A 19323-nucleotide genomic window follows, 5' to 3' on the forward strand; every position below is an offset into this window, starting at 1 on the left:
ACATTTTTTTTTTTTTTGGTAGAGATGAGGGTCTCACTATGTTGCCCAGGCTGGCCTCGAACTCCTGGCCTCAAGTGATTATTCTGCCTCAGCCTCCCAAAATGCTAGGAATCCAGGCGTGAGCGACTGTGTCCAGCCATTAAGTTCCTGTTAGTATTATTTCTCCACCATATTATTTCTGGATATGGGAAAAGAGAAAACAACTCTGGGACAGAGAACTCATTTAGGAATGTAGCTTAGTGTTTACAGTGAAGGTTTGAAAATTAGGCTCCTTGAGTTTACATTCTGCCTTTACCACTTTCCTTAGGCACACATTTAACATCTCTCAATTGCTTCTCAATTTTCCTCATCTATAACACGGATACAGTAAGTTGTGTTGAGATGTAAATGAGATAGTGCCTGTAAAGTGTGCAGCCCAGTGTGCGATACATACTGAGCATTCCATGAAATGTTAAATGTTTATTAAGCGAATAATGATTATTATGAACACTATAAAAGAAAGTTTCTCAAAGGAGGCTGAAAGGGGAGCCCAGAGAGAAGAGGTGGATGCTTTTTAGTGCTCAGGGAGGGCCAGATTTCTTCTGACAGCCCATCTTGAGAAATGGCTGCAGGTTCAGAGGCTCCTAGGGCCACTGTATAAACCAAGAAGATGCCCAGAGGAACTCCAGAGGACCTCTGCTGAAGGGAATTCCCATGAGAAACAGGGGCAGAGGAGAGAGCAGTTGAAAGGCAGGAAGCCCTGAGCCTGCAGGAAACATTGGCTGGAGAAACAAAGTGTGCTTGGAAAAGCCCAGCTCAGGACAAGAGCTTGAGACTGAAAGCTTGGAAGCAGGAAAGGGAGCCCCAGGAGAGTTCAAAGTAACTCACTACTCCAGTTATTTCTGATGTCTTTATTATTCTCTCTGATTACCACAGATAATACATTGGTACTTCATAGAACTTTATGCAATGCAAATAGCAAAGGAGTTCCCTATTCAAGTTTTTAAATTTTTTTTTTTTTTTTTTTTTTTTAGACAGGGCCTCACTCTGTCACCCAGGCTGGAGTACAGTGGTACAATCACAGCTCACTGCAGCCTCAACCTCCTAGGCTGAAGTGATCCTCCTGCCTCAGCCTCCCAAGTAGCTGGGATTACAAGCACACACCATCATGCCTGGCTAATTTTTTTTTTTTGAGATGGAATCTTACTCTGCTGCCCAGGCTGGAGTGCAATGGTGCGATCTCGGATCACTGCGAACTTCTGTCTCCCAGGTTCAAGAGATTCTCCTGCCTCAGCCTCCCAAGTAGCTGGGATTACAGGTGTCTGTCACCACGCCTGGCTAATTTTTGTATTTTTAGTAGAGACGGGGTTTCACTATGTTGGCCAGGCTGGTCTCAAACTCCTAACCTCAGGTGTTCCACCTGCCTCGGCCTCCCAAAGTGCTGGGATTACAGGTGTGGGCCACCGCGCTTGGCCTGGCTAATTTTTTTATTTTTTGTAGAAACAGGGTTTCACCATGTTGCCCAGGCTGGCCTTGAACTCCTGGGCTCAAGTGATCCTCCTGCCTCTGCCTTCCAAAGAGCTGAGATTACAGATGTGACCCACCACAGCTGGCCCTAAAAATTCATATTTGGTGAATTTCTCAACGTGAATACGCTCATGTAGCCCGCATCCCAACCATGGCACAACTTATCAGAACACCAGAAGTCCCTCTCTTCCAGTCTTTACTGATCACAATGGGAGTCTTTTTCCTGATTTTTTTTCACCATAGTTTTGCCTGTTTTTAAATTTTAAGTAAATGGAATCACACAGTATATACTTTTTTGTGAATCTGGCTTCTTTCACTGAGCAATATGTTTTGCAACTCATTCCTATTGCTATTTAGTACTTCACTGTATAGATATATCCCCAATTTATTCATTTTTATCATCAAATACTGATGGGTATTTGGATGGTTTCCAGTTTTTAGTTATTGTAAATAATGCTTGGATTAATCTTGCGCATATCTTTTTTTTTTTTTTTTTTTTGAGAAGGAGTCTCACTCTGTCGCCCAGGCTGGAGTGCAATGGCGTGATCTCTGCTCACTGCAACCTCCACCTGCCAGGTTCAAGCAATTCTCCTGCCTCAGCCTCCAAAGTAGCTGGGACTACAGGCGCATATCACCATGCCTGGCTAAGTTTTTGTATTTTTAATAGAGATGGGGTCTCACCATGCTGGCCAGGCTGGTCTCGAACTCCTGACCTCATGATCCACCTGTCTCGGCCACCTAAAGTGCTGGGATTACAGGCGTGAGCCAGCGTGCCCAGCCTCTTGTTCATATCTTCTGGTGAACATATGCACTCATTTCTCTTGAATCCCCAGGAGTGGAATTACTCCTGGGGTATGCATATGTTCAGCTTCAATAGTTACTGGTGCCTAAAGTCTTGAAAGGATGTTCCAAGTATATACAAGATCTCTGTGCGGGCTCCTGGAGAAACTTCAGAATATCACAACTCTGCAAGGGAAGAGGATGAGGAAGGGGCAGCCCAGTGGCACTTGTCCAGTGCTACTGCACTGCCCCAGTCCACTTGATGGACTGTCCAATCCACCAGGACACATGACATGCCCCAAATTCCACTTTCATTTTGTCACCACCATCCACATTCCCCAACAGAGACCCCTCTCTAATCCAATCACACTTTCAGGGCAGCATTGGATTGCATGTCTGTCCACTTGCTGGCATTGGACTGAATTGTATTTCCTGCATTCATTCATCCAGGTAACAAATATTGAGTGCCTACCACTCAATTGCATTGTCTTAGAATCTAGGAGAGGAGCAATGTACACACCCCTACCCTCATGGAGCTAACATTTTCATAGGAGGAGATGGACTATAAACAAATAGGAATATGTTAGTGGTGATAAAAAGCAATGTAAGAAGAGTAAGAGTAGGATGGGAGAAGGAATGTGCTGTTGTTTAATAGGGTGGTCAGGGAAGGCCTGCAGAGCAGACAAGATCTGAAAGACATGATCACTCTGGCTATTACACTGGAAATATGTTATATGGAAGCAAGATGGAACTAGAAAGGCAGAGGCCATCACAAAAGTGCAGGCATGAGATGATGCGAAATTGGACTGGGTGATGGTAGTGGCAGTGATGAGAAGTGGTTGCATACAGCATGTATTCTAAAGGTAGGGCTGACAAGATTTGCTGATGGATTGGCTGTGGAGCAAGATAGGGTAGTCAAAGACATCTTGTTCTTGCCAGAAGCAATGCCTGCTCATATGTGCAGCATAGGAGTAGATCCTGAGTCCAGGGCCTGTTGACTGAATGGGTGGATATCTTCCCTGATTACAGCCAGCTAAACATGCTGTGTGAAAGATCTGTTCTTATCTCAGAGATAGCATGGTATAAGTACTAAGACAAAATAATTGGAGCCAGACTACTAGTCCCAGCTCTGTCATTTACTAGCTGTGTATCCTCAGGCAAGTTACACAACCACTTTGAGCCTCAGTTTCCCCTTCTGGAAAAATGGGACAGTAATAGTACCTGCATCGCAGAATTGTTGTGGTAGTATACATAAATAGGCCTGGTATAGAGCCTACCACCAAGTCAGGGCTTAGGAAATAACTAAGTTAAACCAGTTCCCAGTTAAAACAAACAGACAAAAGGCTATGGAATAAGGGTTATCTTTATTTGGATTGCAAAGTATAAATATGAACCAGGTTTGGAAATACAAGTTGTAACAGTTCAGAAATGGCACCAGAAACTTCCAGAAAGGACCATGACAGCATACCTTCATCGTTTTGGTGAGGTGGGTGGGATTATACAAAGCCTTCCCCACCTCCAACCTTCTCGGTAGCAATTGGCAGGTAATCAGTTACCAAGAACAGTCAGCTCCAATGTTCCCTGTTCCTTCTCAGCCTTTTGCTTTGCTAATACCTTCTCCAGACTGTCCTCTGCTGCACTGACCCCTGCATGGAGTAGCACCAGAAGAATGGCAGGAGTTAGAGAAATGTCTTGACACAAGGGAAAGTGAGTTCCCACGCTGTGGGCCTGGGGCCGTGGGGGTGAGGGACCAGGAAAGCTACAGGCATGGAAGCCCAACCTCTTCTGAGACTTGGCAGGGAGAGGACACGGGGAGACACTGATATCTGTTACACTTTGACATCAGCACCTTGGGCTTTCAAAACACAAATGGTAGACAAAATCGCCTAGGCAAGACTGCAGTCCAACTCATAGAGTGGCTCTGACCAAGTTAACCCCTACATCCTGACCATACAGAGCTCCCGCAGTGGCACTCTGACCACGGAAGATCTGCAGAAATGTAGACAGACAATAAATTACTACAGATGGGTCACAGAACCATCCCAGCTTTGTGGCAAGGGTGGGTGGCACTAAGCCAGATTGTGGGGATGAGGAGTGGAGGGCCAGGAAATTGCCAAAGTAACAGTCTAGGCACTTGAAATATTATTGTTAGATTGTTAAAAACTAAATAAATTAACATACATAGAATAAAATAAATATATAATTTAAGAGGCATTTACAAACAACAACAAAAATAGTTGTTATTTTTCCATCTGGGTAGAAGTCCCAAAATTCAGTTCTCAGGCTTGTGGTATTTCACAGTTAACTCATCAAATCCAGCACTGGAGGGTCCCAATGGCAGATCCCTTGGTGGTACTTGAGTACATGGCTTCTCAATCTTTGTTGCTTTCTTCCAGTTCACAAATCTTTCCTTCTTGCTCTCCTTCTTCTTCTTCTTTTTTTTTTTTGCAGTCAAAGATCCTGGAGCATATGGAATTTAACCGGCATTCTAATCCAGAAGATAAGTGTTTAAACAAACTTATGAGGGGAAGTGGGGTTTGGTGGAGGGGAATCAGAAGGGCATGAAGGTCCCTTGCTTTTGCTTTCTTCTTACCCAGATACCATCGGACATACTCTGTTTGGCACTTGAAGGCTCTGGTATTTTGGCAAAGCAATTATGGGAGGCCCAATCCTAGACAGCAACTGGGGACGAAGGAGTCTTTGTGACTAGATGGAAGTCTTTCCCCTCTGCAGTCTGAAATCACCTTGTGTCTTCTCAGAGGTAGCAGTCCCCAGCCGATTCCTAAAGCACAAAAGGAAAGTATGTAAAGCCAGGTCCAGTCTAAAGAAGTCTTAAGATTTTCCAGGTCCAGTCTTTTTTATTTTTAAACTTTTTGAGACAGGGTTTCACTCTATCTCCCAGGGGAGGAGAGGGGAGGGGAAGGGAGGGGATGAGGGTGGGAGAAGCTGTCCTCTCAGGCATCTCTCTTAGGTGTCTCTCTAGCAACTTTTACCTTAAGTGAAGCACTGAGTCTTTTTGAAAATAATTCTGCAATGGGATATTAATGTCACAGTAGCCTGGCCCCCAACCCCTAGATGAAGAATTCAGCACCCACTGAAGCACAGCCAGGAAAGGGGACAAAGAATAATCATGTCATGGGGCAAAGGATGGAGCGTTACCTTGAGCACAAGTCTCTCTCAGTGGGAATTAGTCATGCCCAACTTCACTTTCTCTTCATTTTCCACATCATAACCTCCTCTCCTATGGTACCTGAGGAAGATAAGTTTTGTGAATAAGCCCTGCCTGCTATGACAAAGTGCAGGTCCAGAGCAGGTCCTTCCAAAGAACCCTGCCATGGTGGTTTCCTCTACTACTTGGAAAAGCCCAGACAGTAGGGCAGCCCAAACTCTGGTCAAAGGCCCAACTGCCCCGAGGAACTCCTGTCTCTAACAGCAGGATGCAATTTACAAAGAGCTTTCACCTCATTTACGTGATCCTCACAACATCCTTATGAGGTAGATGGACAAAGATTACAATCACTACAAGGTTACAATCTTCAGAAAGACAGTAACTTGTTCCAGGTCTCATGACAGATGAGTTACACTGCTTGAAAACAGGCATAGAGCCGGGCACGGTGGCTCATGCCTGTAATCCCAGCACTTTGGGAGGCCGAGGCGGGCGGATCACGAGGTCAGGAGATCGAGACCATCCTGGCTAACACGGTGAAACCCCGTCTCTACTAAAAAATAGAAAAAATTAGCTGGGCGTGGTGGCGGGTGCCTGTAGTCCCAGCTACTCAGGAGGCTGAGGCAGGAGAATGGCGTGAACCCAGGAGGCGGAGTTTGCAGTGAGCCGAGATCATACCACTGCACTCCAGCCTGGGCGACAGGGCAAGACTCTGTCTCAAAAAAAAAAAAAGAAAGAAAGAAAGAAAGAAAACAGGCATAGAGTGCTTGGTAGGTCTCCCAAGCTAGAGCATACCTGGATTAGAAGCAGGGCCTGAGGTCCAGACGCCTCAGAAGTGGAAGGATATACCACTAGCACCACCCACACCTTGACTACCAAACCACATACTAATGCCATCAAAGAACAGCCAGGAGAAAGAAATGTGTGACAAAGTGACTCCATGAGTGGGTAGCTGGGTCACGGAGGCAGGAAAAGAACTCCTGTGAGGAGCAGAACCTACTATGGCCTCGCAAATTTGACCCTGGGCTCTAGACACAGGACTCATGTCATGCCAGAAATACCAGGTTTTTGGAGAATCTACACCCCGGAGCTAGCCCATGATTTGGAAAGATTGAGGGAAGTGCATGTGACCATCAAGGAGAGGGCCCAGGAGGAGGAAGAATGGGAGTGATTTGCAGAAACAGCCTGCAGGGGACCCCAACACTCACCTAAACATGAGAAGCCCCACGATGACCAGCAGACAGACAGATGACAGCACCACAGCCACCACGGCCAGGATGGTTGTGTGGTCATAGGTATATAAGCGATTTTCCACTGGGAGGCTCAGCCCATGACACCTCTCTCCATGGTAACCTGGGTGGCAGCTAGTTCAAGACAGAACAAGAAGGAGATGGAGTTAGTGCTTTGGCCTCTCTTGGCAATGGCCCACCTGCATAAGCCAAACCCCATTCCTCATACCCTTAGCCTGTCAATCCCTGACCACGATCCCTGCCCATCCTCCATCCTTCTCCTCTAGTAGAAAACTCTTTAAAGCCCCTCTGAAAGCTCTGTAGCATTCCTCTCTCACTTGACACCCTCCCCTTTTCCATTTCCTCTGGTTCTCTGGGCTGAGAATCCTGTTCTAGGCATGGAAAAAGCAAGGGAGGACTTGAAGGCCTCAGCTAGATATGTTCCACGTGTGGCTGATTTATGACACGTGTGTTCAGGCGTTCTGTTTAAGCCACTTATGAGGGCTTGGGCACAAGAGCTGGTAGGCTAAATTGAGGGAATTCGTATCACTCCCTCCAGTGAGGCCCCTCAACATTCTGACCCAGAAATAAACCCAGCCTTCCCCATCGTGCTTCCAGCGTCCAGTCCCTCTCCACTGCTGTCCAGCCTATTAATAGGCCCTGTGCCTCTGCCAGGAGTTGTTTTTCTCAAGTTTCCTTCATTTAACTCCAGCTCCCCCTGGGTGCAGGGCCCAACTTGGGAGCTCAACTCTGGCCTTTGGCCTCTGCACGCTGAGCTACCAGGCCTCTTTCATCACAGGACAAACCAAACAAATCAAGAAACATCTTTCTGCCCAGCTGCCCTGCCGGAGCATGGAAGAATGTCAGAAACAATCCCTTGGCTCTTCTCACTCAAGAAATAAATCACATGGCAACTGCCTTTTCTTTTTCTTTTTCTCTTTTTTTTTGAGACAGAGTCTTGCTCTGTCTCCCAGGCTGGAGTGCAGTGGCGCAATCTTGGCTCACTGCAACCCCTACCTCCGGATTCAAGTGATTCTCCTGCCCCAGCCTCCCGAGTAGCTGGGATTACAGGTGCCCACCACCACGCCCAGCTAATTTTTGTAATTTTTTAGAAGAGACGGAGTTTCACCATGTTAGCTAGGCTGGTCTCGAACTCCTGACCTCAGGTGATCCACCCGCCTCTGCCTCCCAATGTGCAAGGATTACAGGCATGAGCCACCACACCCGGCTGGCAACTGCCTTTTCTAACACAAAGCATTTCCTTGAAGCTCTTAGAAAGACTCGGATGTGCTTACAGTTGAAGAAGCACATTCACAACCTTTCCTTTATCTGAGCATCCCAGAGATCCTTTGATATTAAGTAGGAGCCCTGTTTTACAGAAAGGTGGAGTGGTTTTCCCAAGGTCACACAGTAAGACAGAAATGAAGATGTAGATGTAGACTGTCTGACTCTGAGCTCAGTGTGCTGCCCACTCACACCTGACAACTGCCTACCATCCAGCCAGGGGGCACAGTGGCACTGTCTGCCTGCGGACTTTAGACCACCAGCTGCTGAAGGAAGCACCAAGAACCTGGTGGCCCTCTTTCCTGAGCTGTGCTTTCTCTGGGAAGGAGGTGCTTTCTCTGGTACCTCAGAACAAGGAATCCCTTCTTCCTGCGGACAGAGCACCAGGGAAGCTCCAAGAGACAGACTTGTCCACAACCAGCAGTGGCAGAGGGGCCAGGCTGGGTGGTACTGCATTCTTGCTTTCCTGCCCTGAGCCTCTCCCTGCCCTAGTTCCTCCTGGGTACTTCGAGAAACCACCTCACAGCAGGATAAATGTAGGTCAGGCCCACTATACACATAGCACAGTCCACAGTTCCTTGCCCAGCCTCTCCATGTATCTGTCCCATCAGCCCATGTAGGCCTAAAAGCAACCCCTATCCTGCCAGGACATGGAGGACACTTGCACGAGCACCCCTGGAAAATCACTTGTGCACAGCAGTTTACCATTCACAAGCCACTAGCCTTATCTACTAGCTCAACTGAGCCTCCTAACATTCTGGTAGGCAGGTACAACCCCATATTACAGATGGAAAAGCTAAGATTAAGGGTCAGAGAAATTAAGTGATTCACCAAAAGTGGCACAACTAGGAAGCAGCAGGGCTAAGACTAGGAACAAGTCTTGGCAGATTCCAAATTCATCATTCCTTCCACTGTGAACAATGCAGAATAGTGCAGGTAACTCCAAGGAAGCATATCTGATAGGCTCCTGGGGGGCAGTCTGACCCTTCTCTCTGACTATGTTATTATTATTTATTACTCATAACTTGAATAATAAAGAATAATAATTAGCAATCATTGAAGGCTTACCATGAGCCAAGTACTTTGTGCTAACTGCTTTACAAGAATTATTTCATTTAAAGCCAGCTCTGTGAAGGAGAAGTTACTAGCCCCATTTTAAAGATGGACTGAGGCTTAGCTTTTGTTAAACACCTCGCCCAAGGTTACAAAGCTAGTGAGTCGTAGAGCCAGGATTCAACAGCAGTCTGGATGACTTCAGAGACTTTGCTTTCCTGGGAGGAGGGAAGCTGAAGTTGAGTCTGTTTTTCACTTCCAGTCCATCATTCAAACTCCACAGGTAGTTACTCAGAAGATAGAAATAAAGTTTGGCCTCAGAGTCCCGCAATTCAGTTACATAATCCCTCCACCCCCACCCTGAGTCAAAAGGATAATAATGTAAACATCCTAATATTACCTACCTCCCCCTCCCTTTGCAGACAACTCCTGGCTTCCCCAGAGAAGGAGGGGGGATGAGTACATTCCAAGCATCCCAGGGTAGGGGCAAAATTTTGTGTCTTGTCCAGAGCCAGCCACCCACCAGACTAGGACACATTCTTCCCACCCATGTCTGTGACCCATTTCAGAACCTGTATTACAACAGATGCAAGAACCTTCTAGGGTCCAGAGACATCTTCCAAACTGGATTTCTCCACCTTTACCCCAGGAGGTGGAGGGGACACGTCTGGATGGAGGAGACTGAGTGCATGAGTTCCAGACTGGTTCTGCTGCTATTTCTAGCCAGGTAATTTTGGGCAAGTCACGTTACCTTTCTAAACATTGGTTTCCTCATGTAAAACACAGGGATAAGAAATGCCTACTTCAGTAGAGTATTGTGAAAAGATAAAATGAGGTAATACAAATGAAAGGGCTTAATAAAGGCCAAGTCCCACATTGTGTGAGTTATTACATAATCAGACTCCAGAGGTTACTGCCCATGGCCTGAGCAAGGGGGCACCCAAGTCAGATGGAGACAAGAGAAGCGGGATCACCATTCCTTCTTAGCACCTGGGCAGTGAGGCCAAGTAGAGCCCCCCAGCCTGTCTCTCCTCCAGCTCTGAGTCCTCCTCAGCCCAAGTGTCCCCAGTTTTCCTCCAGCCACAGGAAACTCTGCAGCCAATTTCTGGGTAGGCAACTAGTCAGGAATCCCAGGAAACTACTCTTTTATTTATTTATTATTATTATTTTTTTGAGATGGAGTTTTGCTCTTGTTGCCTAGGCTGGAGTGCAATGGCACGATCTCAGCTCACTGCAAGTTCTGCCTCCTGGGTTTGAGAGATTCTCCTGCCTCAGCCTCCCTAGTAGCTGAGATTACAGGCGCCCGCCACAACGCCCAGCTAATTTTTGTATTTTTAGTGGAGACGGGGTTTCTCTATGTTGGCCAGGCTGGTCTCGAACTCCTGACCTCAGGCGACCCACCTGCCTCGGCCTCCCAAAGTGCTGTGATTACAGGTGTGAGCCACTGTGCCCAGCAGAAACTACTCTTTGAGGGCAACTTTTGGCTGGTGACACAAAAAGAGTTTTCCTGTTCATGGTGGCTGCAGAGGGCTAGTTTAGGAAGCCAGCTAGCCTCAGGCTCACCACAGCAGCCTGGACACACCCTGGCTAGTGGTTCCTGGGTCTGGAGTCAAACAAGAGCCACAAAGATCCCCAGATGAACGTGCACAGATGTCACATTCCCCCAAACCAGGATTTCTGTATTCTTGCTGCTTTCTGCCCTGAGTAGCAAGGGCAGGAGGCAGTAGGGGGCCAGTCCAGACATGCAATCAACCCCCTGAAAATCTGCCCAGGAAGTGGTGGCCCACGCCTGTAATCCCAGCACTTTGGGAGTCCAAGGCAGGCTGATTACTTGAGGTTAGGAGTTCAAGACCAGCCTGGCCAACATGGTGAAACCCCATCTCCACAAAAATTTAAAAATTAGCCAGATGTGGGGGCATGTGCCTGTAATACCAGCTGCTCAGGAGGCTGAAGCAGGAAAATCACTTTAATCTGGGAGGCGGAGGCTGCAGAGAGCCGAGATTGTGTCACTGCACTCCAGCCTGGGTGACAGAGCGAGATTCCATCTCAAAAAAAAAAAAGGCTAGATATGGTGGCTCATGCCTGTAATCCCAGCACTTTGGGAGGCTGAGGCAGGCGGATCACCTGAGGTCAAGAGTTCAAGACCAGCCTGGCCAACATGGCAAAACCACGTCTCTACTAAAAATATAAAAATTATTAATTGGGCATGGTGGCAGGTGCCTGTAGTCCCAGCCACTTAGGAGGCTGAGGCAGGAGAATTGCTTGAACCCAGGAGGCAGAGGTTGCAGTGAGCTGAGATCACACCACTGCACCCCAGCATGGGAGACAGAGTGAGACTCTGTCTCAAAAAAAAAAAAAAAAAAAAAAAAAAGAAAGAAAGAAAAGAAAAAAGAAAAAGAAAATTCTGCCCAAGAAGTTAATGTAAAGTTTTCAAATCAGATTGCTGTGCTGTTAGACTAGTAAAAGAATAAGAGACCTCTAGGACAATAGCTGCCCTCTGCCCTCTATAAAATGCTGCTCCAACTCTATAAGGACAGATACAGGAAAGAAAGATGAAAGCCAACACCCAGTACAGCCTGAGGGCATGAAAAGCATGTTGGACTAGGAGTCAGGTACTGAGACTCTGTCTTATTTCCAACTACTTGTTTAGCTATTGACCTCAGGCAAATTACTTCCTATTTTCTGGCTCCAGTTTCATCACCTTTCAAGTAGAGGTACCAAGTCCTGCCTACTCAGCAGAGGGCTTTTGAAAAATCCCAGGAAACTATATCTCTCCAGCTCCTAAAGTAGTGTCTGCCACCAAATAGGGGCTCAACATACTTGGGCTCAACTCATATTATATATAAACACTGAAACTCTGGGACAAAGGAGAGATGACATCATTATAGTTATCACTATCCCTAGGGACCACTGGGAAGGTGGCCTGGGCACCCATATCAGGTTCTCTGGGTTTAGGTGGTCATCCGAGTCCAGCTCTCCAGGAGGGCAACCTTATAAGGCCTCTCAACCACACAGTGCAAGCCCCACATCCATCCACCAAAATGCCCAGGACCAATCTGGTATAGACAGATTCCTGACCTCAATCCACCTTGACTACTTGAGTCACCTTCTTCACCCTGTACTAATGATGCCATTTTACAAATTTAAGATGAACATTTCCCACCCTGTCCCAAGACCTTGGGAAGGATAATATGGGGGCTTTCTATGCCACTCTTAAACAACTCCCTCTAATACCAAGCTCCTGACAAGGATGTTATAGGAAAGGATGCACAAGTGACTGTGGACATGGTGGGGAGTGATGGGTCTGTCTGCCAACTGCCAAATACAGGGCAGCTCTGCTGTGTGTGATCAGACAAAACAAGGAAGCTTTAAAAAGCTAAGGGATCTGCACCAATCACCAGTAGAAGGGATGCCAGGCACGCCGCCTTCTTGACAGGCTGGAGGCAGTGTGCATACAACAGTCTCTTGGCCCTGTCCAGAGTCTCCCACTAAGGCCCCCAGAGCCTGCCTCCCCACAGGGAAGGGAACAGATGTTTGCAGCCTGACGCAGGGTGTTGGCCTCAGGCACAGTGGCAACATTATGCCTGCCAGAGAGCATGGCAGTGCTGTCATCCCTGAGGGGTTGCCAAGGCAGCCGTTTGCTGGGTTTGGCTTAGGAGAGAGGCTAAGGAACCCACAGCCCCTCCACCCACACACCTACCCAGGGAAGGGGTGATGTTGCCTGACCGGGGGCTGATGCCTAATGGGTCAGGTTCCATTTCCTGTGAACCCTGCACAAAGGAATTGTTCTCCCACACTGTGGCCAAAGGCCAGTACTCTCCATGTCTCCCACCTCCTGGTCCTTGCTGGGATAAGGAAGAAGAAAGAGAGGCCTCAACCTGCCGCCATGATGATCCCTCTCTGTACAGTCCTGCCATGCCTCACAGTCAATCCACATTTGCACACTTACATGCACATAAACCCAAATACACACATAGCTATACAACATGCATCCAAATGCACCTCCTACCTTCCCACAGGAGCGCTACTCTGCCCTGGAAGCCCACTCTGCCATGTTTCCTACTGGCTTCTCCCTCCCAGAGTAGGGCATCAGGCAAGAATGAAGGGCCTGCCTTCAGGTGCCAGCTGTCCTAGCCACATGCTCATTTCTGGGCAAGCAGGAAATGTCCCCAAGGATTAAAGCACGTCACAAAACCATACCACAGGAAATTGCATCCTATAGGGGGGAGGGGGCTTCCGCTGACTAAAAATATATTTCCCCTCCTCCCAACTTCCGCCCAGAGGTTGAGAAGAAACTGGGTGAAATTATGAATTCAAGGAACAGTGACAACGAGGAACAGCCACGTGGCTGACAAAGTGTGCTGATAAGATTCAGCCCTGGGGAAGGGGCACTTACATGCAGGAGGGAGCCCGGAGCTCCTTCACATATTTGCATTCTCCATGGATGCAGAAGTCCTTGTATTTCCGAAGACATGGGTCCCTCTTCTTCCCTAGCCCCTTGCCTTTCTTCTTTCTTTTCCCGTGCTCCTCCTTGTTTGGTGTGGCCAGTGCTTGTGGCTTGGAGGATAAAGTGACTGTAGGAGAAAAGCACTCTGTTAAAGTCTGACTCTCTGGGAAGAAAATCAGAAGAGCATAGTGCTTGAAAGGAGTATATATGCTTTGATCCCACCTGAAGTCAGAGATCTGGGAAGGCCCCTTAGCTCAGTGCCTCCTAAGAGGCAGAAGGAAGAGCAGGAAGATTGGGCAGAACCACCAGAAAGAGGGAACCTTGGTAGGAAGTAGAAGCTAGGGTGGGTCCCAAGGAAGGCATTTCACAGTCTCTGTGTAAGAGCCTCATTCTCAGAATGCTTTTGTTGAGTAACTGGGCAATTCTACCAACCTCACCTCCACCCCACTGTCCACCTTACACCCCCATCTCCTACTCCCCCACACCCACTTCATTCTATTTTGGCCTTCAATCAGCCTCATTTCCTGATGCTGTACTCAGTGAACCACTTGCAGAAAGACAGTGTCACACACAAAAATTGCTTCTAGAGAAGGTACTTGGAGGTTTTGGGGTTGGAGGGCTCCTAATATAAGAACAGTGTCCATGTGTTCAGGTGGTCTCTTCTGGGGCAACCCTTAGTACTATGAGCCCAGGGCAGAGCCTGGCTCAGGAACAGCAAGCAGGCCAGCCCTGGTCACGGCCTTGCTTTTTCAACTTCAAGCAAAATATTTAACTTGCACACCCTTTACAGCTAACCCACTTTCTCAAAGATTCATTCATATTTAACCCCCAATGTCCTGTTTATAGCTCTCTGGGTTGGGGGGTACAGGGTGTACAAGGGATAGAAAAATGGAAAGTAAGGAACTGTCCAGAAGGAACTGGAACAATGATGACTCCCTCCTTCTTTCCATGCTTCAGAGAGACTGGGGGAAAAACAGCCTCACCCAGATACCCAGCTGGGATTGACCAGGGACTATGCCTATCAGCCCAATCCCACCCTTTTATCCCCCATCAGGAAAAAGGTGCCCACATCCATGGCTACAGCCATGTGTCTTACAGAAGGGTAAGCATGATACGTTAGACTAGAGACTTAGAGTCTCAAGCTAGAGGGACTTCAAAGAATACCATGTGGCCAGGCACGGTGGCTCACGCCTGTAATCCCAACACTTTGGGAGGCTGAGGCAGGTGGATCACCTGAGGTCAGGAGTTCGAGACCAGCCTTGCCAACATGGCAAAAATCTCATCTCTACAAAAAATACAAAAATTAGCCGGGCGTGGTGGTGTGTGCCTGTAATCGCAGCTACTCAGGAGGCTGAGGCAGGAGAATCACTTGAACCTGGGAGGCAGAGATTGCAGTGAGCTGAGATCGTGCCATTGCACTCCAGCCTGGGTGACAGAGTGAGACCATGTTTAAAAAAAAAAAAAAAGAAAAAACTCATGGCAGGCAGAGTGACTTACTCAAGGTCATGCAGGATTGGGATTAGAACTGTGTTCTCTGGACTTCACTCCAATGTCCTTCCTCACCACACCAAGCTGCCTCACACACTCCCATCTCCTCCCTCTCACAAGTCTAGAGCACCTGAGATGCTGATCCAGGCATGAATGGGCTCTGAAGTCCATAGACCTGTGCTCCAATTTCAGCTATTTACTGTGGGCAGTCACTTAACTTCTCTGAACCTCAGGTTCTCAGTAAAATGTGGATAGCCAAAGTAACTATCTCAAAAGGTTGCTATAAGTGTTACATTAGCCAGGATAACATATCAAGTGCCTAGAACACAGTAGGAATTTAATAAATGGTAGTAGTCATTTATTTTAGGTGGTAGGATCCCCAGACCTGAAAAATAGTCCTTGCCCAGCAAAGCCAAAAGAAGGGAAGAGAAGTAGGTGCCAGCAGCCCCCACAGTCTTTCATTTCCTCTCATCCAGTCCCAGGCCCCCTCAGAGCTCAGAAGGTGATACAGGTGGTCAGAGGAACCCAGTGACCAGAGCTTTGGGGAGAGCAAGGCAGGGGGGCCAAGCCAATCAGAAAGGGGAGGGAGAAGGTGCAGGGTGACAGCCAGGCTCCTGCCATGGACAGGGAGCAGTGAGTCAGGTCTGCAGAGGTATGAGGAGCAGCCGTGTGGGTGGGGGGTGGGGGTGGGGTGAGTCACAGCCCAGCCCTGCCCAGCCTAGGAGGAGAGGGCCAGGAGAATCCAGGCTGTTCAGGTCATGGGCAACCCCAGAGGGCCACTGGGAGAGGATGAAGTATGGGAGCCCAGGCTCAGTTTTGGAGTATGTGCTTGATTTATACAAAGTAGAGAGAGTATCCAAGGAAAGCTCCTGGGAATGAGGGAGAAGGGCAGCTGAGGAGCAGGTGGAACTAGAACAGGTGGGCATCTGTCCAACCAAATATAGTCATTCCAGAGTACAGTGCTGAGTCCTTGCTCTACCCTGGATAATCTCCTCAGGTTTGGAGGCAGGAGAGCTGGCAGGCTCTGGACTCTGCCCTGTACCTGTACTTGGCCACAGCCAAAGAGGCTGGTTGGAGGATCCTACACAGCCCTCCCCATTTGGAGTCTCCTCAGGAATGCAAGGTGCTCAGTAAGCTGCAGGTTTCCGGTAGCATTCACAGATATCCAGCATTTTAATACAGCCCCCTAGGGGCTCAGTGCTCACCATTCACAGCCTCATCTAGGGCGGCCAAGAGCTCCTCATTCCCCTCTGTTTCCCCAATCTGGAGACAGGTGGATGGAGGAGGCTAACACTGCACACTTTCTAGAGATGTGCCTGGGCATCTCCGCATCTGTTACCTCTATTTTATATATAATAGTCATTTGATATGGGAATTAGAACTGGCGCCCATTTTTACATAGTAGCTCTAGGGAAAGCATCTCAACCATTCCTTGTTCCTATCACCCAGCTTACCTAAGAAGAACGTAACAACCCCAGACAACATGTCTGTTTCAATTTGCCCCGGAGTACCCAGAAGGGCAGCAACCCAGCAGGTGAGGCAATGACAAGAGAGAGAGAGTGGGACCTATATTCCAGGATCCCCCAGTGCCCATCAGGCCGATCAGCTTTTCCCCAAGGTTCTCCATGAATACCCTCAACCCACAGTATTGCCCAAACAGCAAGAATCTTGGATCTGCTTATTCTTCAACAGCCCACCAAGGTCCAAGGATGGGGGGCCTCCACACCCACCTCTCAAAAGGTCCAGATCTGCCTCTTGCAAGTCACGGACTTTCCGGTCCCGGCCGCCTCCTAGGGGTAGCAGCTGGTCCGTGGATACAGTGGGAGGGTCCGGGTTGCTGGTTGCAGCAGCTAGCCCTCTCCGAAGCCGCTCCAGGCTCTCGCCAGTCACCAGTGCCGAGAGAACTGCGGGCGAGAGGCCAGGCCGCATCAGACACCCGCCCAGACCCCCGACCAACACGCACCGATGCCGACGCCCGTCCGCCAGAGCGCAAGGGCCCCACCAAGTGGCCCGTGCCGGGTGCGCTGCGGCGACCTTCCCCCATGCCCCCAGCACAGCGCCCCCATCCCCCCGATCTCCGGGGGCGTCGGCAGCCCTCTTACCTGCAGCCAGAAAGAGCTTCAGCACCACCGACGGCAGCAGCTTCATGGTCCCGCACCGAGAGGAGGCGGCGAGGCACCAGTCACTTTCGAAGCGGCGGCCACTGGGCGCTGGCACCAGAGCTGGGCGGCGGAGCTCAGGAGATTCCGCCGGGCACCGTCTGCCGCCCGCCTCTGCGTGCAAGCCTGGCCGGGACCCAGGCGCAGCTCGCTCTTCTTGAGTGTCTTGTCTTGCTCACTCAGCCCGCCCGCGCGGCCGCCCGACCCCGCGCGCCTAGGTCAGGCCAGCCAGCAGCGTGGCCCGCGTAGCTCCTTCGGCCGAATGAGCGCTGCCCGGCTTGCGGCCGGGAATAAGGCTCCAGGAGGCGCCGAAGCTCCGCCCCGCCCGGCGCCGCCCCCTCCCTCCTCCCGTGCTGGGAAGCTCGCCTGGCTCGCGGCGCCGGCAGCGCAGCCCCCGACCCCGCGGGCGCGGCGGAGGACTGGGCGGGAGGAGAGGGCGGCGCTCACATATTTTGGGACCAGGCCGAGGCCGCCGCGGCCTGATTGTGGGTAGGGCTACTGACCGGCAGGTGGCGGAGAGCGGTTCCTACCTTTCCCCAAACGCCTGTCACTCTGCAGCCTTGTGACTGACTGCTGAGCTGAGTTCTGTTCCGGGCCTGGCCTCTTGCTTCATCTCAGCCCCATACCAGGGGTCTCCATCCCTGTCACCCTCTAAGTTTCAGAAGCCCACCTTTTGGCCTACCAACACGGCAAGTATCGAATAATAATTAATTGATTTATCATTTAAAAATTAGACACGTGAGTGCCAGCCGTTTTCATAAACCCGAGATAACCAGAGTTGAAGTTGCAGGCACTTAGTATCAATCCAGCAAAGGAAGTTAGTACTCTCCTAGTCTCTGGAGTGGCTTCCTCCCATCTTCCCTCAGGGGACATTAGGATTTTTGAACTATGGGTTGTAATTCCCAGGCTTCTGAGATTGGAGAGACACAGGTTGTGAAACAAGCCTTATTCTTTTCTTTGCCTTTGACTGCCACCTTTTTCCTCAACATAAAAAATGAGCCACCCTCCCATAGGACCCAGCTGGCTAACCTAGATTGCTGTTTCACAGACACTAGGTGCTTCTCTTCCAACCCATGTGCTTTTGCAGGGGTCTTCTGGAGTCACTGTCCTGACCCAAAGAAATGAGTGTCTCAGTAGGTATTTCAGTTTCCAGGGACGTGCTGGGGAGAGAGTTGTTTGACACAGGGCTGGGTTGGCTTTCAGAGCCCTGAAATTGTGCCAGATAGAGCACTTGCCGGATTCTGCCTGTGTGTAGGGATAAAAACAGGCCTGCTATTTATACACAGTCTATCCCACTGTCCCTCCCTATCCCCACCTTTGCAGGGGTCAATCTGGCCCTGCCCTCTTAACTTGCTCCAGTAACCTAGGCCTAGGTTTCCATAGTGCACTGGAATCACTGCAGACCTGAGTTTGAATCCTGCCTTTGCTACTTACTGTGTGACCTTGGACAAGAAACTTAATTTCACTGAGCCTCAGTTTTGATGTCTCTCAAATGGAAAAAATAATAACAATAATAATAATGACTACTTTGTAGGGAGCTTTTTGAGAAATGAATGCGGGAACACATAAAAGTAGTTAGTATAGTGCCAGGCACACTATAAGCTCTCAATAAATGTGACCCATTATTATTGTTGCTGTTAATAATAATCACTAAGCACTTGACCACTCTATTTCCTTAGAGGCCTCTTTTCTCTCCCTTCCCTAGATCACTTGCCTTCCCCTAGGCCATATCTGAGGCTTTATGATATAGTTGGGCTGGTTTCAGACAGAAGCTCACCTGTCACCTATTTGGCTAAGAGCCACTGTTAAATTATCCTTTTGGGTGATCAGTATCGGGCCTAGGACCTCAGTGCATGGTCACCGCCCAAGCCATGACTTTGCCCTCCCTCAGCAGCTGCCTGGCCACCTGCTTCCCCAAAACAAAGCCACCTTGGGGTCAAGGCTCTCCCCAGGGGAGGGTGGAGAGAAACACTTCCTGACACATGGTCAAATCACCCCCTTTCCCCCACCCTCGCCAGAGTCACACCCTGCTCTCTTGCCCCAGCCTGCCTTTCTCCCTTCACATGCTCTGTCCTTCCGCCTTCTCACCCCCACATCAGCCTCAGTCCCATTCATGGGGCAACTCCAAACTTTCATCACACCTGGAGCCTCACCCCAGCTAGGTTTGTGTGTCAGCCAGGTTTTACAGGAAGGGCCTGAAAAAAGAAGATA

At 49.2% G+C, this 19323-nt stretch overlaps 1 protein-coding gene across 2 annotated transcripts; it reads right to left on the bottom strand.

Moving 5' to 3' along the window:
* Positions 1-3631: 3631 nt before the first annotated feature.
* Positions 3632-18578, bottom strand: HBEGF (heparin binding EGF like growth factor). Of its 2 annotated transcripts, XM_001137119.7 has the most exons (6): positions 17056-18578; positions 16684-16857; positions 13415-13592; positions 6661-6816; positions 5446-5536; positions 3632-5068 (listed from the first exon to the last, which is right to left on the bottom strand). In XM_001137119.7, the coding sequence occupies exons 1-5, from the start codon at positions 17099-17101 to the stop codon at positions 5464-5466; spliced, it is 627 nt and encodes a 208-aa protein (XP_001137119.1). In that variant the 5' UTR covers positions 17102-18578; the 3' UTR covers positions 3632-5068; positions 5446-5463. The 2 variants fall into 2 exon arrangements, with proteins under 2 accessions (XP_001137119.1, XP_054540600.1); XM_054684625.2 differs by lacking the exon at positions 5446-5536 and having other exon boundaries at positions 4992-5068; positions 17056-17283.
* Between the last annotated feature and the right edge of the window lie 745 nt (positions 18579-19323).

Source organism: Pan troglodytes, chromosome 4, assembly GCF_028858775.2.
Source record: "Pan troglodytes isolate AG18354 chromosome 4, NHGRI_mPanTro3-v2.0_pri, whole genome shotgun sequence".
Taxonomy (NCBI): Eukaryota; Metazoa; Chordata; class Mammalia; order Primates; family Hominidae; genus Pan; species Pan troglodytes.